Genomic DNA, 22,620 nt, shown 5'->3' with positions numbered 1-22,620 from the left:
ATAGATCGTGTCAATTAGTAATTATAGATCATAGTTGTTTATTATAGTTATGTTTATTAATAGACCCAACACAGTTAGCTTTATTTCGATTATCAAGCCACATATTTTTTACAACGATAATAAAATAAAATATTCTTAAATTTACAACGGTAACACTACACCCTTCCCTATATAAAACCGACTCAAAATTCAAACACCTCCATTGTCTTTTTTGTTGATCAAACACCTCCATAGTCTTTTTTCTTGATCAAACTCTATCATTATCTTTTTTCTTGATCAAAACACCCAAAATGTCTAAGTTATCCGAAACATCTCAACCACACATAATTTAATCTCAGGAATCTCTTGGTTTCAGGTCCGAACTCCCGAGCCCACGTATTGCATCTCATCCGAAATGTCTCAGGAATGCCCTTATTTTGGGGTGGTCTTTAATTTTTTCCCTTCGCTAGAATCCCTTGGTTTCGAGTTCGAACCCCCGCTCAATAAAAATTTTAAAAAAAAATCGCAAGGTAGAATTTAGATTCGCAAGGCAACTTTGCCTTCAGGCAGAATTTTGCTACCTTCAGGTAGAGGTTTGCCTTCATGCATGCCAAAACTCTGCCCTAAGGTCTAACTTTTACCCGAATAGGCCTAACTTTGCTACAAAATTCTGCTTTGCGAAATTGTTTTTTTTTTAATTTATTTTTACTGAGCCGGAGTTCCCAAACCTCATGGTATTGAGCGAAATGGGCAAAAATTAAAGATTACCATTTTGAGGGGGAAAAATTAAAGACCAGTGCATTTGAAGGACACTCCGCACAAAAAATTGAATTGAGAGTTAATTGGGCTTTAATGCAATACGTGGGCTGATTATTCAAAGGGATATTTACTTTTTTTTTTGGGTAAAGTACATATATATATATATATACATATTAAGGAGAAATATTTACGAAACGTGACGATAGTTTTCTATTTACAAAACATAACATTACAAATCCTATACGAAACATACTTTAAAAAAAATTATTATTTTTTTAAAATTATTTTTTAAAATAATTTTTTTAATTTATTTATTTATTTATTAAATAAATTATTTTTTTTATTTTTTATTTTTTTTTAAAATTATTTTTCTATTTGTTTAAAAAAAATATTTTTTATTTTTTTCGCTCAAAAATTTATGTATGAAAGTTGTATGAAATGTGTATATCTCGCTCAAGGTATAAAAAGTTCGCTCAAAATTTAGTGTATGAAAACGGTATGAAAAATGTATGAAATGTGTATATCTCGTTCAAGGCTTAAAAAAGCCGCTCAAAATTGTGTGTATGAAAACGGTATGAAATTTATATCTCGTTCAAGGCTTAGAATTTCGCTCACATTTTTGTGTATAAAGTTCATGTTAGATTTCTATAAAATTAATATAACTACAACAACATTATATACAACTTTGATACATCATTCAAGACTTAAAATAATCGCTCAAATTTTTGTGTATGAAATGTGTATATCTTGCTCAAGTCTTAAAAAGTCCGCTCAAATTTTGTGTATGAAATGCGTATATCTCGATCAAGGCTTAAACATTACGCTCGAAATTTTATGTATGAGAATGGTATGAAATATATATATCTCACTCAAGACTTAGAATTTCATTCACATTTTTTGTATATAAAGTTCATATTAGGTTTCTGAAAAATTAATACAACTACAATAACATTGTAACAACTTTCATACAATATTCAAGGCTTAAAGTTTTCGCTCACAATTTTATGTATGAAAACTATATTAAAAATTCCACTCACAAATACACATTTTATACATTTTTCATACAGCTTTCATGCACAAAAATTTGAGGTAATTTTTTAAGCTTTTGACCAAAAAAAAAAAATTTTTTTTTTTTTTTAAAAAAGTTTAAAATATATATATTTTTTAAATTATTTTCTGAAAAAAAATAAAAAAACGAAAAATATATGAAAATCCGTCATGTTTCGTAAAATATTATTATGTTTTATAAATATAAAAAATTATATATATATATTTTGTAATAAAGAATGTTAAGTAGATATTCTATGTTTTTTTAAAAAAAAGAAAATTGGGGCCCGCCTGGGCATTTTATTAAGCAACAAAGCAAAAGTCCAACAATAAAGACTGAGCCCAAAACACGGCCCACCCCAAAAAAATCCTAATAAATTAGAAGCAAAAAACAGATTAGGAAAGTAAATCGTTGGAGGGCAAAAGCCCTATTTCCATTTGTTGTCCATTGAAGCTCCAAGCTTCAACTATGGCTACTCGTCCATCTTCTTCTTCGATCTGCTCTAATGATGAAACTCCGTTCTGAAGAGAAGAGTATTGATTCCTTCCGTGTATCTAATCCTTTGTTTGCTTCATTTCGCTCTGTGTAAGCTGCTTTCCCTTTACCTTTTTGCCCCATTTGTTATGTACTTGTTGTGCTTGAAGTCTCTTACTTCCTGAATCTTGCATATCTGTACATGTATGTCGTTGTTCCTGAGTTTCTGCTCCAGTTCTCTCTTCCATGATGAAGCTTTGTTGCTGCTGTTGGAGATATTTCCAAAGGTATGCAACTTCTGGTTCTTTTTGCTTCCTCTTAAATTGCATCTATTTACAAGTAGCTCTAAGGTATGGAATCTGAGATTTATCACTGTTGATAATCTTTCGTAGCTCAATGTCTAAACTCATGAATGTTTGACAATTAATAGAGCCTCTATCAAGTGCAGAATTAGCTAATGCATCCGCCATCTCATTTCCTTCTCGATAGAGATGATAGATATGTGTGTGTATGCATTGCTTGTCCGCTACTAGCTGCTTTATCCTTTGCTTACTATTTGCTTTATGAAGATTTTGTTAATCCATTTAATTAGTAGATTATGTACAAAAATGAATTAAAAAATGCAAAAAATAAGAAAAAAGAGAAATAAGAATGCTGGTTATAGAGAGGTGCAACATCACCTTATCTATGCCTAACTTTATTATATAAATAGATTTTAGATGGTTGTTCGCTGCAAATAAGTCTTAATTAGTTTTATCTTAAAGAGTTTGAACTCGATTAGAACTTTTCTATTATTAAGAATTCTTAACGTTGAAGTTTTTGGTTTTGTAGAAAGTTAAATTTGTAAATAAAATTAATGTAAAGGAATGTTGTTTTGATTGCATATCAATTTTGTCCATAAAATTTGAACGGAAAAGGGCTAAAATTACCCCTGAACTTTGAAAAATAGTTTATTCATACCCTTCGTTATATTATAGGGCCAATTATACCCTTATCATTATACTATGGGATCAATTATACCCTTATGTGTAACGTTTGCCACGTGGCATCATCCTAGCCCTTCAAAAACAATTTTCCCTCAAAAATTTTTTTACCCATTAAAATAACTCAACCCTACCCGACCCGAAATTATTTTTTCCACCCAAACTAATACAGACCAACCCATTCCCTAAAAACTATTCCCCACCCCAAAACGCACAATCTTTCTTCACACACTACAAAGATGTTTTCAAACTACATACACTGCAAAGCTTCAACTCCGGTTCTCAAGTCAATTGTCTAATTTCTCTTCTTCAAATTCCAAGTGTGACTTAAGATTTGTTTTTATTTTGTCTTTAAACATTCAATATTTACTTCTAAGGTTTGATGGTGATGAAATTTTGTGTAGTTTGCTGGTTATGGAGGGGTTGAGGAATTTAGTGTTAGCTGTGCTATTATTGTAGCAAATGAGTTCTGTAACTGGATTCAGTTGAAGTTATGTGAGGTTCTTTTAGTGGAATTTGTTGCAAGAATGAAGCTTGCTGTAATTCTCCACTTCAATATGTTGTTGCCGTGGTAATTAACTATTTTCTCTGGTTAGTTTATGTTTTTGTTGTTTGAACTGAAAGTCTGCGCCTTTCGGAAATTGTATCTATTTCTATTTCAGCTTGGTCTATCAAGAGGAATACAAGAAAGAATAATGAGTCATAATGCATGTGAATGTAATTCACAGACACAAGTGTGTTAATGGTACTCCTTCTAATAACCCCAAGGGGCTGGGAGAGAGCAAGTTAGCTTCAGATCTCTGTATGAGTTAGATGGCTCACGGGCAACACTTTTAGAGTCAGATCTCTGTAGTTTGAAAACATCTTTGCAGTGTATGAAGAGAGAGAGTGTGCGTTTGGGGGGGGGGGGGGGGGGGGGGAATAGTTTTTGGGGAATGGGTTGGTCCGTATTAGTTTGGGTGGAAAAAATAATTTCTGGTCGGGTCGGGTTGAGTTATTTTAATGGGTAAAAAATTTTTGAGGGGAATTTTTTTTTGAAGGGCTGGGATGATGCCACGTGGCAACCATTACACATAAGGGTATAATTGGCCCTATAGTATAACGAAGGGTATGAATGAATTATTTTTCAAAGTTTAGAGATAATTTTGGCCCTTTTCCGAAATTTGAATCTATTTTGTGACTACCTACTAGTATATCTGACTGATGACTCATAGACAGTAACACTAAAAAGAAAATACAACATTCTTTTAGTCCTTTCCATGACCTTTCCTTTTTAGTCCAACACTTTTTGTGAGGCTAACGTAATATATCTGATTGATGCAGCTTGTGGACCCTTTTTGACAACGTAAAAAGTCTAAAAAATCAGGCATCAAGTGAGCTGACTTAATGAACATTTATATCACAATTTCTTAATATCTGAACATCATGAGTAAATAGATTTTTTTTTTTATGAAATATGTTTGTTATTTTTGCTCCACATCTAAGACCAGCGGTCTATATTAAGTAATCAGGGGATCTCCTTGTATGACCTTACAATCCTTATATATATATTGCTAGTTTATGTTTTCTCGTAATCCAGGATAAAGGGTGTGATCGGTACGGAGGAAAATATTTTCTAGTTAATTCTTTTCATGTTCAATTGGTCAGGTTTTTTTTTTTTTTTTTTTAAAGAAAACAAGTGACTATTTTAGTGAAAGTAAAAAAACAAATTCACAAGTGAGGGCGTACGCAGGATTTTTTATAAGCGGTGTCGACATTTTAACATAGGCTTTGCATATATATACATATTTTCTATAATAGTTTCAGCGTATGTGCGTTGCACGTGTGTATCGCGTTAATTAATAAAATATATATAAAGAAGAATCAATTATTAAAAAATAGTAATTGGTGTTTGTCACACTAAGGCCAATTAACGAATTTTGTGCAAGAAGATTAAATTATGTAAAATAGAAACTGTCGTTAAAATAAATATAACATTCATTTAAATGATAGAAATAAATATTACTATATAGATGCAATATTTGGAAAAAATATTTAGATGCCTTCAAGATCTGCAAAGAACAGGCTCCTACATGACTGCAGGCCTGTCTTCGATTGATAATAGTTATTTTATGCTGACCACTATTATTTTTCTTTCAGCCATTATGAAAAAAAAAAAAAGTCGTCAATAAGATCTGGTAATCAGGGAAAGCGGTCGTAGTTGGTGAACTAATTTTACCAAACATTTTAGTTATATGTATCGTATTTTGTACCCTCGGTGAATTTTAACATGTAATTGCAGGTTGATTATACTATTTTCTCATTAATTAATAGAGTATTAATTATATTATAAGCGGCCTATTTGTTTAAATACATTTACACTGAATTAAAACTTGAAGTTTTTTAGTAATACTTGGATGGGAACATTTATTTCGTGTTTGACTAAAATAGTATACCAAAGAGAAATAATGAAGGAAGAAATCAGGAAACTCATAGGGAGGCGAGACTCTTTCTTTTTCCATCTCCAAAATTAAAGATGACTCCAACGAGAGATTGCAAACTCATACTCCCTTCGTCTCAAAATATTTATTTCATTTTTCAGTTATACATTCATTAAAAAAACATTTATAAGGGTAACATTTTAATTATTTTACCCTATTAACATGTTTCATCATGTTCTTTCTCCTCAATAAATATTTACTTCATTATGATGAAATCTCTTAAATGTAGGTATGTGAACTGACAAAATCAGCCCATTGATGCAATAAGTACAAGGGTAAAATGAAAAAACCCTATTTAATTTTATCTTGGGTAAATGAAACGTCAAATATTTTGAGACAAGTATTTATAATAAGGACGATAAATATTTTGAGACGGAGGGAGTATGAGTTACGTTTGACTAAGTGAAAAAACACGTTGTTCGATCGTCGATGGAGACAAAATTATTCTATTTATGGAAGTTCGGGCTATATATAGGAAATTGCCTAGAATCTTCTTACTGAAGTGCCGGAATTTGAGATATTGGCTTCAGTAATTAATGCCAAGAAAGGTCTGAACAACAAAAAGTCAAAGTCAAATTTAGCAAAACAAATGTGCAATGCCATGCATGCATAAGTTCATTTAGAGCCCGTTTGGATGGGCTTATGTCTATAAATTGCAAATAACTTATAAGTTAAAAAAAATAAGTTGGGGTAGTTTTAACTTTTTTTTTTTTTTGGTTTATAAGCTGATTTCAGCTTATAAGCTACTTTAGATAAACTAAGTCAAATGGGTCCAATTATTTTTTTAAGCTTATTTTAAGTACAAAATGACTTTAAGCTGGCCAGTCAAACACTCAAAAAAACTGAAAATAGCTTATAAGCAACTTATAAGTTAATCCAAACGGGCTCTTAAAGGTAAAATAAGGACAAAAACATATTATCCCCTGAACTTAAATAGAAAAGAAAAGAGAAAATGCTAGCTTTTTCACGCGTTCAAAGAAAAAACATTGGCCATAAATTAAAGTGGACGAATTACAATTTTTTTCTTTTTTTAAGATGCCTTCTCACATATTGCTCATATAAAAAGTGAGTACATCATAAATAAAAAATGGTGGGATAGACCCCATCTTTTTATTTCTGATGTACAAATTTCTAAATAAACGATAAAATTATAGCGAATCAATTGCAACATTTATTGGACGTTTGTGTTAATAAGATGTTCAAGATTAGGTCGTGATTAGGACATGTAACGCCCGAGTTTAATTCATACTTGAATTCTCTTCTATTGGACACGAGTGAGCATTTTTCATGTGTAAATTAAAGATAACTCCAACGAGAAACTGCAAACTCATACTCCCTCCGTTTTCAAAAATATTTGTCGCATTTTCGTTTACATGCTCGTTAAAAAAGCATTTATAAGGATATCATTTTGACTATTTTACCCATCATCATGTTCTTTGACCAAAGAAATATTCTACAGAAATGGGGAAAACCAACGGAAAAACTGACAAAAAAACCAACGGGAAGAACCAACAGAAAAAGACGGACAAAATTGACGTATTTCCATCGGTTATTTTAGGGCAAAATGCATGGAAGTTATAATTATCTCCGTCGGTTTTTATTTTTTAATATACAAAAATCCGTTGGTTTTTAGCGAAAAGTGCAGTTTAAGTGTATAAATTAAAACACCTAAAGTTTTTAATCGAAGAACAAAAATGGTCTAGTGGTAGAGTTGTTTAATTTCAGGGTAAATACTTGGGTTCGATTCCAAGTTGTTACATTTCATTTTTTTATTTAAAAAAAAATTGACGGAGTCCGTTGATTTTTAAAAAAATATATATTTTACATAACTGACAGAGTCCGTTGGCTTTGGAAAAGCGACGCGACCTAAACCGACGACCCACAGTCCGTCGGTTTTCCGTTGATTTTCACTGAAAACCCGAAGCAATCCGTCCGTTTTGACCGTCGATTTTCGACAATTTTTTAGTAGTGAGTATAGAAATATTAAGAGAGTCAGCTCCAACCTAGGTACCCAAAATTTGAATTTGCACACTATAATCTCAAAATATTCCAAGAGAAGAGTACTCGATTTTTTGAAGCTTCTATATCTCATGAATAGTCTCTGAATCAAAGAATATACCACAAAAAAACGAAAATTGAACAATAAAAACTAGTACTATAAATCTGGAGAAAATTTTACACTGCATAACAACTTTTGGCGAGGTAGTGTTCATCTGATGAAGATGCTCCAAATATAGAGGAACAAACTAATGTGACGTTTGAGTTAGAAAAATCGTCATTTAAATTTTCTTAAATGAAATAACATTTCTCAAAAGGAAAAAACAGCACGTTTGCAACTTCATTAGGTTATAACAATTTCATTATCGCACAAATGATCAGAATTGCTAAACTAATAGCAGTGACCTTTGGACCTTCTAAACTGAAAAAAAATAGAGATAGATAATTAAGAGAATGTAATTAAGAAATGAATTTTAGGCTTTCTAATAAATGATATAAATAGAAAAAATTAAGAAAAATGTCAAAAAAAAATTGAGAAAAAAAATGATATTCTAATTTTATAATGTACTATAGATATAGATTACAAATCTGAACTACACTAGCACCGCCATAAGAAGAAAAAGAAAAGATGGATACGCACTACTAAAAAACAGTATTTCCCGACCTCAAAAAATCGACCTTAGTTGAGGTCGGAAAATAACCGACCTCATGAGGTCGGTAAATCCGTAATATTTATTTTTTAATTTTTTTAAAAATAAACCGACCTCATGAGGTCGGTAATATTGTATCAAAATTTTAAAAACGTAATATACCGACCTCAGTAGGTCGGAAATTTATTTGATGCTAAATATAATAATTTTATTTTTAATTTAAAAGAATACCGACCTCACGAGGTCGGTTTATTAAGAATAAATTTTAAATAATTTTTAATTAACCGACTTCGTGAGGTCGGTATGCTTTTAATTAAAAATAAAATTATAAAATAATTATACATACCGACCTCGGTATAATTAGTCAAATAAATGAAAAATACAGGCCACTTCAATGTATACGTACCCTTCGTCTTTCCGCTTTCTCTCTCTTTCCTCTCACCTTTTCTCTCCCCCCAATCTCTAACCCTAATAACCCGCCCGCCGTTCTGGAATGAAAATTGGACGCATAGAGGATGTTACTCCTATTCCCACTGACAGTACTCGCAGAAAGGGTGGTAGAAGAGGAAGGAGGCTGTGAATTCTTCTCAGCAACAAACTTGCTGCCTGGCAGAATATTTTGGTTAAGGATGCAACTTTGATTTTGTTTTACATCTTAGATTTGAGCATTTTGTAGACCGAGTACAAGTTATTCTGACTTATGATCATTTGGAGCTTTTGCAACATTGTGAGATGGAAAATATTTCATGGAGTTGGATTAGTAATTTGTCTTTGCTGTTATGTTCGTCTCACCAGACGGTGACAACTCAAAAAAAAAAAAAAACCCGCCCGCCAGTCACCATTGCCGCCTTCCAGTCACCGTCGCCGCTTGCCAGTCACCGTCGCCGCCGTCTCTACCCAGTACCGCCGTTGCCGTCCACAGCCAACCATTTGAGGTATGCTTTATCTGTAATTTGATTGGATTTTCCTTTGGAAGGTTCATTATAATAATAAGTGTACTTCTATCTGTAATGAGGAAATTGAGAATTATGCAACAGTTGTTACTAGTGTTATGAGAAGCGAAGTCATTATTTGAAGGTTATGAGTTTGGGGTTTTAGCCCATTTAAGTAACTTATGGATATCTTAAGATAAATACAAAGTTGTCTGAACCGGTACCTTAAATACCAACTTATTTTGAGATTGGCTGATGGATTATGTCCTTTGATTGCTTGTTTTGGAATGGGTTGTTCTTATACTTGCATTTTTCTTGAAATATTATTCTTATGTTGAGGGCAATAATGGGAATGTTCCAATGGGGAACAGAGCTAAGGCTCAGGATGAAGAATATGTCAAGAATTAGCAGCCTTTTCAAGTCTAGTAAAAATTAGTGGTTACTTTTGGAAATTTGATTTCTTTTGCTGCTGTTTATTTGTTGAATTCATTTATTCATTTGATTTGTTGTTGTAATTTGATTGAACTTTACCCCTATTTGATTTTTATTAATGTGTTTACCCCTATTGAGAAGGGAAGATCAGTTGATGAACATTCTAATTCTAAAAACTAAAGATTATGGTAAACATCTAATCTGGTAAGAAAGTACAATGTTCTATGTCCTGCTACACTTTTCTGTCAATCGATAATATACTACTAACAAAGAAAATGAATAAGTGAAGGAACCTAAAGCGGTCTAGTGATGTTTTCAGATTTCATTCTCCAACAGAAGAAGTTCTATTGAGTTTCAGAGAACATATGGAAGTGGTGGTGTTATCAAATTTATGCTACCAAGACACAATAAGTGGTTTGTTGCACATTATATGCATAGCTTGTCCACCTTTACATGGTAGTGTAAGGCTGCGTGCACACCACCCTCCCCAGACCGCAATTGTGGGATTACATTGATTATATGTTGTTGTTGTTGTATATGCGTCATAACCACTTGCACTGCTTTTAGCGATACAGGTTGGTTGCTAAAAACAACATTAACACTAATAGAAGCATTGATTAGGTAGACACTCTTGATCCAACTTCAATGAAGCTCGAAACAACTTCATTGACGATGGAGTAATATTTCGTCCTCTCTCCCATATTTGCCAATTGATCCGCAACCATGTTAGCTTCTCTAAAGGAATGTACAAAGATAAACTTGCCTGTGGCAGTTAACTCCTTAATCTAATTAATAACATGACTTATCTGCCATGCATGATGATTTTGTCTTCTTCTTAATTGTAGTGATAATTAACAAATGAATCTGATCCCACCGTAGTGTTTACTCAGCCACAACTAATGCAGATGTGAGACTCAGCCACAGGAAATCTGATGTGACACTTGATGATGTCGCAGATTGTGAGATTCCGTGGGAGGAGATCACCTTGGGTGAGCGTATCGGACTTGGTATTGACCTGCGTTATGTATTTCCAGTAGAAGCTTCTGTGAAGTAAGTAAAATCAGTATCGTTTTACATTTTCACGATCTTCTTGTCGCAGGATCTTATGCAGAAGTCTATCGTGGAGACTGGCATGGAACTGTAAGTTTATGTATTCTCTGCTAATTAGATTTCTTCATTTCGTATTAAGTTTTGCTGTAATGATTTTTTCCATCTTTTTGCTTTTCAGAATTGAAAGCTAGAACTTCTTTTAATCTGATTATCAGATGCAAGTTATTTGTTCAATTTAGTGAGTAATGATATACGGGCATCTGAAACTTTTTAAATGTTGTTGGTGTGTGAAGCAAGTTAAAGACTGGGCATCTTTATTTTGGGTTGTTCAGTCGTCGTCCCCCCCCCCCCCCCCCCCCCCCCCCCTTTTTTTTTTTTTTGGAAATAAGTAACAGTCATTCTTCACTTGCATCAAACATAAATGGAACAATCCATTGCTCTTACAAGCCTTTGTCTTTGTCATCAACTTAAACTGATACAGATAGATGGAACCTTCTTAATTTCAGGAAGTCGCTGTGAAGAAATTCCTAGACCAAGATATAACTGGTGAATCCCTTGAAGAATATAAAAGTGAGGTATACCCTTTCTAGTTCAACGTAAGCTCTTTTCCTTGGTTTTTCAGCAAATTTTATAAATTACAATCATGGCATTAATATCACGCCTCAAATTTCTTTAGGAAGTAATGAAGAAATTTGATGTGTTATTTAGAATAAAATGAAGATTGTAATCTTACTCAAACTTAATATTTCCTTGGAAGGTTATGATCATGAAGAGAGTCCGGCATCCTAATGTAGTCCCTTCATGGGAGCTGTTACACGTCCTCCAAACCTTTCAAGTATTACCGAGTTTCTGCATAGGTACATCAAAATACTGTAATATTTAGTTTTGGGGTAGTTCTGGTCCGCCAGGAAATTTGAAGATGCCAAGTAGCTATAAACGTCTATATGCTGGAAATTTGAAAAGGTTTTACCTTGTTATCTGCGCACATGATGAACTGTTGTAAAAGTTGGACTGATGCTCTTTGATATTAGTTTTGAAGGAAGTGACTAAACATATATGGTGGAGATAGTTTTAAAATGACAATAATTTGCGTATTTCCACTATCATTCATATGTTCTTATAAACCTAGATGTATAAATATAGTTCTGTACTTTTCGTCGTTTGCTGATCTTCGCATCTCATATAGTGGTTGTAGTATTCATTAAGGTAGAAAAATTTGTTATGTTGTATTTCATCAAAAATACCATGTGTGAATTTCCTCTTCTGCTGATATTTTGAGGAAGTTAGCAGTTAGAATGGAATATGCTTGGTTGACTCTAATGCTTGGTGAATCTGTCCATTCTTTGAACACTAATTCTGCTATATTAGAATCAATCAACTCTTGGATGACTTGTACTTTTAGAAGCTATTGTAAAGAATATTATTAGAATTTCACCATTGTGTATCTTAGACTCTAATTTCGAATCTTGAAGCTTTTATACCCTATGCACTGCTGGTTTTCAACTTTCTATATGGAATGTTCTTTTTCTTCTGATAACCAAGAATTCTCCAAGGGGCCGTGGGCCTTTTAGTATAAAATGTTTGTTTTCCTATCTTCTTTTTTCCCTTTTATTATGTAGCTGGTTGTATGGCCTGAGCAACTTTGTAAAGTTGAATTAATTCTCATCTCACGTTTCTCTCAAAATATTTGAATCTGCATGTTTGCCTGTAAGTTGTGTTATTTCTTTTTGTTATTGTACTTAATGTTGTGGTCCGAAAAAGAAATTACCCTTAACAGATGACACATGAACATGGTGACTGTAACTGAAGTAGGATAGGATAAGTCTCTAGCCCTTGTGATATGTTCGATACTGCGGCTGAGAGGGCAAGGTTTGTGAACTGATTTGACACTGTGAAGCATCTTATTCTATGTTGTCTGAACCTTTTAGTAGTATTGATTTCAACCATGTTTACTAAATGTTTGATAGTTTTTTCTGTTGAATTCGAGATTTAAGTTGGTTGCTAATTTTACCTTCTAATTTCAGAATCAATATCAACTTTCAAAGGCGGATTACTTGCTTCGAGGGGGATTCCCTCGTGTCCTGATGATGCTCGTAACCCCCATACTCAATCTAGTGGTGCGAATGATGATGGGACTCACGTGTCAAACACACAAAGGAATGTTTGAATGTTAATGTTGTGTTGGATTTGTGGATTGTGTAAGTGTTTTGTGGATGTTTGCGAGGAGTGAAGTAGTCTAATGTTGTACACTAACTTAGTCTAATGTTGTAGACTAACTTAGTGTAGATCTACTAGTTTAATGTTTTGTGGATGTTTGCAAAGGTTGAAGTAGTTTAATGTTGTGTAGATGTTTGCGAATGTTGAAGTAGCTTAATGTCTCTTCGGAATGTTTGAATGACGTTTTGATTCAACTTTGAAGTAGTTTCGAATTGAATTTGACGTATTGTTGGTTGTGATATATGTGTTTGTTGAAGTAGCTTCATGTTTTATGTTTTTTAGTAGTTTGGTGAATTGTTGGCAGCTATTTGAGCTGGTTTTAGTCGAATATAAAATTGTTTTCATCTTGACAATTTGAGCTGGTTTTAGTCGAATATAAAATTGTTTTCATCTTGACAGGGGACAGCTGGAATAGCAGCTAGATCTTACCATTTTTTTCGTAGAATACCGACCTCATGAGGTCGGTTTTCTGAAAATAAATTATATTATTAATATAATTTACCGACCTAATGAGGTCGGTATTTAATTTAATTAATACCCGACTAAAAAACATCATTGACCTCATGAGGTCGGTTTTTTGCGACCTCATGAGGTCGGTAATAATTCCGACCCACTATTTTTCGACCTGATTTTGAGGTCGGTTTTGAAGTCGTTTTTTGCCCAAAACCGACCTCATGAGGTCGGAAATTGCCATTTTTTTGAGGTCGGGAAATATTGTTTTTTTAGTAGTGACGTTTGCGGAAGCTTCCAAATTGTCAGTACTCTAACCGCCTAACGCACTGTCATCGAGGAACCACAACAATACACCTTCAGGAGCCCTTGTATTCTATAAATAGCTTTTAAACTCAATTAAAATTATATCTCAACAAAAAAAGATGGCTCCTTCTTTCCTTGCTTTATTCATTTCAATATTGTTCCTTGGTGCTGTTACTTGTTATGTCCCAGAAGTAGCAAGCAGAATGCTGGTTGAAAACAGCTTCACTAGCACTATTTCATCAGCTCTAACCAGTAAAGATGGAACTCGTGATATCATCAGTGTTATTCCATCAACTCCAACCAGTAAGGGTTCAATTTTTTTAAAAAGTTGAAATTTTTTATTAGTTTTCACACAATTAACATATATACATATACTAGATTCAGCTGAACCGTTAGCAATACATGAACAAGAAAATAAATCACCCAAATGTTTTTTTTTTTTTTAAGCATGTTTGGCTTAAAAAGTTATTTTATTTTATTTTTTGCAGGGAGAAATGATGAGGGACAGGAAAGGGTAAGAAGGGAAATAGATATGAATGAACCAGCAAGGATGATAGATTGTGATGATGTTGAAGAAGAAGAAGAAGATAATCAAGTGATAATGGTTTCATCACCTAGCATCACTGTTTCAAGGAGGGGAACTCGCAATTTTATGAGTACTATTCCATCAATTCCAACCAGTACTGTTCCATCAATTCCAACCGGAATTATTCATCATGGAAGTCGGAAGATTCTTACTAACCGTCGTCTAATTGAGGCCAAAGGTAGCACGTCTCCAACTGCGCCCGGCAATTAATCTCTCTATTTTTTTATTTTTATTTTAATTACATAGTAGGTAGGGGGAAAATGAGGAAGCCGATTACAAGTTGGGACAAGGCTCCCCTCCAATGATAGATTCCTCCAGTTCCTCCATTGATATGCTGGATTTGTGACATGTGTCCTACTAAAGAATTAATGGATCAGATCTGTCTTGCTAAAGTACACTACAACACAGAGTACATATGGCTATGAAATATATTGTAGCTAAATATAAAAATTTCCGTGAACAATAAAAACAATCACATAAGATATTAGGATTAATTATTAAAAACCGCAAACTCGATACATTCTGATTTTACAGTGATAGCTTGGAGCTTGAGAAAGTATTCTCCCGTTTCAATTTATGTGACACATTTTTTTATTTAGTTAGTCTCAAAAATTTTGTTAGCTTTACAACAAAAATGTATTCAGTGTAATCCATAAAGTAAGATCTCGGGGGTGGGGCGGGGGAGGGTGGGGGTGGGGTTAAGATTTTAACTTTAAATTATCTTTTATCTTTAATGATATAGTTTATAGCCACACAAATGTTTACAGTTTATAGATCACAAATGTTAAAAATATGTATTTTTTTAAATTTTTTTTATGTCTAATCAAACGATGTCACATAAATTAGAATGGAACGAATTATAAATAGAAGGAAAAAAACCTTTTAAATTTTTAAGAGAAGGATATATATACCCCCTCTGTTTCAATTTATGTGAACCTATTTAATTTTTAATCCATGTTAAAATGAATAAACTCTTTCTTAATTTGAAAATAAATTCACTTTATAAAATGATTTACAGTTCACATAAATTAAAACGGAATGGGTAATGAACTAGAAACAGTAATGTCAGAGTGTGGGTAATTGGGGGGAAGACCGTACATGACAACTATAGTGCAGCAGCCGTCTTTGAAAATGGAAATAGTGTAGCAGCCGTCCTTATTCTGCCCTTTGGTCCCTACTTGCCAAAAATAGAGATGTCGGATCGACAAAAGAAAATATTTGGCCAGTTTATTTCTGGAGTTACTTTTTTTTCTCTTTTGTAATTTTTTCTATTTGATTTTTTATTGTATTTGTTTTATCAGTCAAATTCTTCATTTTGATTTTTATCAGTGAAGAATTTGACCAATTTCCAGAGTTAATTTAACTAAATAATTCGTTAATTATCTGATTACTAATTAGAGAATCTTTTTTTTTTTTCGTTCATTCGATTCAGATATTTCTTTGAATCTAAATAATACAACAGGATGTTGTTAGTTATTACCCTCCCTAGGACAAAAGTTGACTGGCTGCTATCAACTAAGTAGTCCATATCACATTGCATTCTCTTAGTGATAACCTTAGAGATCAATTTGTATAGCATAGTGCAGCCAAGTTTGTCCATAGAAATCCAAAAAAAAAAAAATTACTTTTTTTGAAATTTTGGAGTTGGAGTTGTGTTTGACCATAGTTTTTAAAATTATAGTTTTTGGTAAAAAAGTGAAAAAAGTGAAATTTTTTGAAAAACAATTTTTTGAAGTTTTTGATATTCCGGAATACAACTTCAAGTTGTATTCGGAATTCTTATGGCCAAACGCTGAAAAGTGAAAAAAAAATTCCGAAATAAAGTGAATAATTCTTATGGCCAAACGCCTACTAAAAATAAGCTTGACGTAGCAAGGAATTCATGAAATATAGGAGAAACACTAGAAAAACATAACGGAATACCGGATAGTGTGTAGAGTATATATCTTGGGTGGATTTTACATTTTTAATATCCATATTTGACTTTTATTTTCTAGGTAAACTTACAGAAATAACTAACTTATTATAGGTTCTTATCATTAGTAGCTATCTTTTTCAATATTACGATATGTAGCTACCATTCCATTAGTTTATGTATTTGGACGCGTGTATTTGAATGTCTTCAAATACATAACTAATCCGTAAACAATAACCAAATCTCTTAAATCTATACATTAACGGTGGTGTTTATTAATAGATAGAATAATATCTTTTTTTAATATCTTTCTCTCTTCCCTTATTTTGGTAAGGTAAATTTTGTTCCATAATTTTAGCTTCCATTTCTTTCTCCAACCATGATTTTCCTTCTCCCTTCCCTTCTTTTTGTAACTAAATTAAAAATTCAAAAACATTAATAATAGAAGGAAACACAAAAACAGAGACTACGATCATTCAACCGATAATTCGAAAAATACATGATTTATAACTTCAAAAACACTTAAAAAATAATTGTATTTAAGTTTTTATTAAAAAATTCAAATACATTCAAACATTCATAAACGAATTTAAATGATTGTGTATTTGATTCGCAGTTCATCACTATTTCAAATACACAAATACATACAAACAAAATACGTCACTCATTGATTCAACGGAAGGTCCAAAAATAGCCTTAAACTATTGAAAAAGGCTCATAAATACCCTCCTTCCATCTTTTGGTCTAAAAATACCCTTCCATCCACCTTTTAGGTCTAAATATACCCTTAAGGTTTGTTTTTGGCTCAAATATACCCTTTAAACTAACAGAATATGTTTTTTTGTTTTTTTTATCGGAAAAGGTCCAAAAATACCCTTAATCTATTGAAAAAGGCTCATAAATACCCTCCTTCCACCTTTTAGTCTAAAAAAATATGAACGAAATAAGTTTTTTTTTTTGGTTTTTTTTTGCATTTCATGAATAAAAAAACGAAATAGGAAATTATAATTTTTTTTTTTGCATTTCGTGTATTAAAAAACAAAATAGGAAATTATATTTATTTTTTTTGCATTTCGTGTATTAAAAAAAAATAGGATAAAAAAAAATTCGTTCATATAAAAGCGAAATTGGAAAATATATATATATATATATATATATATATATATTTTATTTCATTGGTATATATATTTTCCAAGTTCGTTTTTATATGAACGAAATTAATTTTTTTTATCCTATTCGTTTTTTAATACACGAAATGAAAAAAAAAAATTATAATTTCCTATTTTGTTTTTTAATACACGAAATGTAAAAAAAAAAATATAATTTCCTATTTCATTTTTTTATTCATGAAATGCAAAAAAAACCCAAAAAAAAAAAAACATATTTCGTTCATATTTTTTTAGACCAAAAGGTGGAAGGAGGGTATTTATGAGCCTTTTTCAATAGATTAAGGGTATTTTTGGACCTTTTCCGAAAAAAAAAAAAAAAAAAAACATATTATGTTAGTTTAAAGGGTATATTTGAGCCAAAAACAAACCTTAAGGGTATTTTTAGACCTAAAAGGTGGATGGAAGGGTATTTTTAGACCAAAAGATGGAAGAAGGGTATTTATGAGCCTTTTTCAATAGTTTAAGGGTATTTTTGGACCTTTTCCGTTGATTCAAATACACAAAAACATGCAAACATATGCATCACTGGTTCAAATATACAAATACATAGAAACATTCATAAACAAATTTAAATGACTATGTATTTTATTCGCAGTTGATCATTATTTCAAATACACAAATACATACAACAAAATACGTCACTGTTTCAAAAACACCAGTACATAAAACATTCATATACAAAATTGAATGTATATGTATTCGATAAACAATTAATCACTGGTTCAAATACACAAAAACATGCAAACATATGCATCACTGGTTCAAATACACAAATTACATACATATTAATTAATGAAAACAAAAATAATTAAGGGTTTAGGTTTAGTGGAAAAGAAGAAGTTAACAATGATAGCCTTTGTTGAGAAGAAGTTAGGGATTAGGATTTAGCGGAAGAAGGAAATGGAACATGGTTGAAGAAGGAAATGGAAGAGAGAAGGAGAATCATGGTTGAAGAAGGAAAGGGAAGCTAAAATTATGGAATCAATTGTAATAATAGTTAACGCCTATTATTAAGAGATTTGTTTAACCATGTATGTGTATAGTTACTGATATAGTTATGGATGGTAATTAGAAAAATAAATTAGTTACAAAATATAAATAACTAAAAGGGTAGTTATTACCAATAAATAGATCTTATAAGAAGCTACATCAAATCATTATTCCTATTTTGTTACATCAAATAATTATTCCTATTTCCTATCTACACAATTTATTTAAACATTTTGTATCACTTGAATTTTTTAAAGTCACCAATATCTCAAAAGTATAATTAATATTATTTGAAATAACTTCTTTTTTATGAAATAAAAACAATCACTTGCAGAACGTTTAACGTATACAAATGTCCTCCATTTATCAAGGTAGAGGGTTCACATCAATGTTTTGTTTTCCTCACCCAAAATGTCAACATTTGTTCACTTGGAAAAATCTCGTAATAAGGTTAGTCAAAAGTTCAACTGTTGCTTCAGTCAATTGCTCTAGCTATACAAGTTGAACTACGTAGATGTGTCGATATTTATAAGTACTAGTTTAGTGTACGTGCTTTGTCCGTGTATATCGCGTCAATCGATATAAAATGTGTAAAAGAAGAACAAATTGTTGAAAAAAAGTACTTGATGTTAAACGAAATACAATAATTTTTCTTTGATTTCTACAAAGAAAAATGAAATTCAAAACTCTTTTTGTAAATTAAATATAACAGTTGTAACTACTACAATATATTCGATTGTCTCATTTAAAATGAACTATGACAATGAAAGAACAATTCACGCTATTTATTTATCCATTCTATACAGTAAATTTTTCAACTCCGCCTGTGTGAGCTCGCTCACATTGCCGGTCCCAAGCCCGGATAAAGGAGGAGGGTTGCCGAGGGTCAATCGGAAACAGCCTTCTTACCCAGGTAGGGGTAAGGCTGCGTACATCTTACCCTCTCCAGACCCCACTATTGTGGGATTACACTGGGTAGTGACCAAGACCATACAGTAAATATTTCCTAAACTCCTATAAAGAAAATGTTTTCCTATACTTCCTATTTCCTATTCATGAAAATCAAACAAAAACAAGTAACTCAAAAGCTAGAAAGAGCTAAATGGTCTTTCACACTTGCCTCATTCCATCCTAGTAGTCACCTTCATTCTGAATAATGAATGAGAAATTTCAAATACAGTAGAATCAATAACATTTAACCAGTTTTCAAAGGACTTGTAAAATACTGCATAGTTTAAGTCAATGGCTCTGGTTTTGACAAGGTGATTATAATATACATGTTTTTCGTTAGAAAATAGAAAGACATAACTGAAGAGCATCACACGATACAAAGAAGAAAAGCTTTAAACATGCTTACCGAAAATAAACTATAAAATATGCAACAAGTATACAATCAACTATGAAATTTATTATGTAAACTACCTGTCAGTTTGAAACTTACCCGACAAGAGGTTTATGCTAATTTACACACCTAAAAACAACAAAATAGTTACCGAAAACCTAAGCAAACAACAAATAAGTAATTAAATAGTTCAAACGCTAAGCCATTAAATAATTCAAATCGAAACCCCAGTTATCATCAAAATATTACTAAATAATGATCATAAATTCTGTAAATATTTATATATATAAAAAAAAAAAACACAATCAGTACAATATAGAGAATTTCAGTTAGAAGATTAAATTGAAAACCTTGATGAGAATTGTATCTCCACGGAAAAGCTGAAGTTTCTCCATAATAGCAGAGTGTAAGACCGTTGATCGCCTCGTCTACGATGAGCCTATTCGCAACTCTCTTCCGCTTCAGAAGAGCCGCAAAAATCTTTCTTAGCATTTTTTCTGCCCAAAAAAAGTAAAAGATTGTGAATCGAATTGCAAATCGATACAAAATTCAAAGCTAAAACAGCATATGAGTAGCATAATCGAGCGGCAAATAGCTAGGCACATTTAACGTTTTTATAATGGTAAGAGGTGGTTATAAGAATTCTTATTCATGAGAGATTGTTATGGCTTTAGAACATTAGCAATTTTATAACCAAGAAATAATACTCATGAACATAGAAGGAGTTCAAGGTTTCAGCCGTTTAGGCGTATTGATGGTTAACTAATTTAATGACAAATAAAAGGACTCCTAAACCTATAAGGATTTTAAAGTACTAAATAATTTCGAATATAAAAAATTAAATATTAGGGAAATAATAATTTGAGGAAAATATTTTCCATAGCATCCTTTTGAAATATTGACATTAGAGATGCCGTGTTTACCTCAGATTCTTTTTTCCATTTTAAGTACACTTCTTACCAAAATAGGCTACATATTTTTGTTTAAATTACTGGAAAAAGTTTTAGAAAAATTCGGTCAATACATAGCTAATAGATTAGAACTTGCTTAGTATTAGAAGTCCACCCAAAAGTCATATTACGCGTAATAGTAACTGAAATAATGAGATCATAAAAAAAAATAGTAATTACATTTTCATCTAATATAAAATCATTGAAAATTTAAAATCTTAAATATTAGGCAAATGTCCTTAAATTTACTTTATAACTTTCTTTGAAGAAAAGTGTTAATTTTCCTTCACAATAAAAATAATGGTAACTAATAAAAACATTTGAAATATTTAGGGAAAGAAGCATACGAGCCTATATACCTATATTTGGACACAATTGTGTTGTTGTCCGTATGCCACAATTTTGAAAATATTAATCGATTTATTTAAAAAAAAAACTAACATAGAAGGTATTACAATTACGTTATATGACAAAGTATTATAGTTCAAATAGAAACGGAGTTATACATATACATTTGGATCGTCGTTTTAGGGGTTGTAAAGTGATCCGAAGTACGTTTGAAAACTTGTTATATTTAGATTTAAGTGCCATATTTTATAGGATTTTGATTAATCTCTTTTGTTTTACTCCCAAAGCTATGAAAGTACTTTTTTGGTTCAAGAAAGATAGAAAAGAAAAAATTACTCTGCTTTGTATTAGGTTGTTTTTTTCTTTTATGTCTTTTTTAGTTTGTTATTGTATTGTGTAATCCGCACATCATGCATGCCAATTTCAGTTTTTTTATGACACCCATGCTTGATTTGACAACACATCATGCATGCCAATTTTAATTTTTTTTATGACACATAAAGGATCGATTTGACAATACAATGCTACATTTTTTGACCGTTTTATTTGAATTTAATTCATATTGCGCAATATTTCAATGCGCAATATAACATGATTTGACAACACATCATGCATGTCAATTTCAGTTTTTTTATGACACATAAAAGACCGATTTGACAATACAATGCTGCATTTTTTGACCGTTTTATTTGAATTTAATTCATATTACGCAACATTTCAATGCACAATATAATATGATTTGACAACACATCATGCATGCTAATTTCAGTTTTTTTATGACACATAAAGGACCGATTTGACAATACAATGCATGAAATGACGAAAATAGTGACTATTGCGCAACATTTCAATGCACAATAGGGGTCAATACGAATCTATTTAAGAAGAATGTTGAACGAGGTAAAAACTCATCTATTTCATAAGTTTAAGTCTCTTAAGTCATTAAAAAAACCTCTCTTAAGTCATTCAAAAAAAAAAAAAAATCAAACTTCCTACAAAAAATGACTCAAGATATTCCACCAGTTAAGGTTTCACTACACTGGGATGGTATTATCCTTGATGACAATAGTACAGTTCGATACAGTAAAAGACCAAACGTTCATGTTAAATGTCCACTTGAAATGTCTTATGAATCACTAGTCACTTACATATATGAAAAAATGAATGTTAGTCCAGATGAGTATGGAATCTTTATAATAGGCAGATATCCACAATCAGTTTTCCACGGTATAGTGCTTTATGGTAGACATTATATCAATGATGATGATTCTTTGAAGGATTATTTGAATGCGCCAGAAGAATATAAACATTTAGTCGCCATTAATGTTCTTGAGATGTATGTTGAAAAGATACCCCGAGAGGTCCCGCAAGAACAACCCAGTCAAGTTAACACTTATAGAGATATTAGTTCTTACGGGGACATTTTGAGTGGCCAGGTGCCGCTGGAAAATCTTACCCAACAATTTAATTAAACTTGGTAAATATGCATTCTTATATTATTAGTTTGTGTAGTAGCACGTGTTTATTGTATGTATTGGTAAATAATCATTTTTAAATCTTTG

General features: G+C 31.8%; 2 protein-coding genes across 3 annotated transcripts; both read left to right on the top strand.

Moving 5' to 3' along the window:
• The first annotated feature begins 8,761 nt into the window (after positions 1 to 8,761).
• LOC132626142 (uncharacterized) lies at positions 8,762 to 13,261 on the top strand. Of its 2 annotated transcripts, none has more exons than XM_060340900.1 (6): positions 8,762 to 9,306; positions 10,615 to 10,724; positions 10,835 to 10,875; positions 11,292 to 11,360; positions 11,543 to 11,642; positions 12,810 to 13,261. In XM_060340900.1, the coding sequence occupies exons 1-6, from the start codon at positions 9,104 to 9,106 to the stop codon at positions 12,950 to 12,952; spliced, it is 666 nt and encodes a 221-aa protein (XP_060196883.1). In that variant the 5' UTR covers positions 8,762 to 9,103; the 3' UTR covers positions 12,953 to 13,261. The 2 variants fall into 2 exon arrangements, with proteins under 2 accessions (XP_060196883.1, XP_060196882.1); XM_060340899.1 differs by having other exon boundaries at positions 10,615 to 10,742.
• A 429-nt stretch (positions 13,262 to 13,690) lies between these two features.
• Positions 13,691 to 14,739, top strand: LOC132626143 (uncharacterized). Its single transcript, XM_060340901.1, has 2 exons — positions 13,691 to 14,061; positions 14,247 to 14,739. The coding sequence occupies exons 1-2, from the start codon at positions 13,878 to 13,880 to the stop codon at positions 14,552 to 14,554; spliced, it is 492 nt and encodes a 163-aa protein (XP_060196884.1). The 5' UTR covers positions 13,691 to 13,877; the 3' UTR covers positions 14,555 to 14,739.
• The last annotated feature ends 7,881 nt before the right edge of the window (positions 14,740 to 22,620 follow it).

The sequence above is a fragment of the Lycium barbarum genome, chromosome 2, assembly GCF_019175385.1.
Source record: "Lycium barbarum isolate Lr01 chromosome 2, ASM1917538v2, whole genome shotgun sequence".
NCBI classification, from domain to species: Eukaryota; Viridiplantae; Streptophyta; class Magnoliopsida; order Solanales; family Solanaceae; genus Lycium; species Lycium barbarum.
The sequence above is the reverse complement of the archived record's forward strand: the minus strand, read 5'-3'. Positions and strand labels throughout refer to the sequence as shown.

What these genes read in the sequence shown, in the direction of transcription:
- LOC132626142 (XM_060340899.1), top strand. Translation starts at nt 9,104, where the DNA reads ATGGAAAATATTTCATGGAGTTGGATTAGTAATTTGTCTTTGCTGTTA. An exon ending in TCCACAGCCAACCATTTGAG is followed by an intron (nt 9,307 to 10,614) that starts GTATGCTTTATC and finishes ATCCCACCGTAG; the next exon opens with TGTTTACTCAGCCACAACTA. An exon ending in TTGAAGAATATAAAAGTGAG is followed by an intron (nt 11,361 to 11,542) that starts GTATACCCTTTC and finishes TTTCCTTGGAAG; the next exon opens with GTTATGATCATGAAGAGAGT.
- LOC132626143 (XM_060340901.1), top strand. Translation starts at nt 13,878, where the DNA reads ATGGCTCCTTCTTTCCTTGCTTTATTCATTTCAATATTGTTCCTTGGT. An exon ending in TATTCCATCAACTCCAACCA is followed by an intron (nt 14,062 to 14,246) that starts GTAAGGGTTCAA and finishes TATTTTTTGCAG; the next exon opens with GGAGAAATGATGAGGGACAG.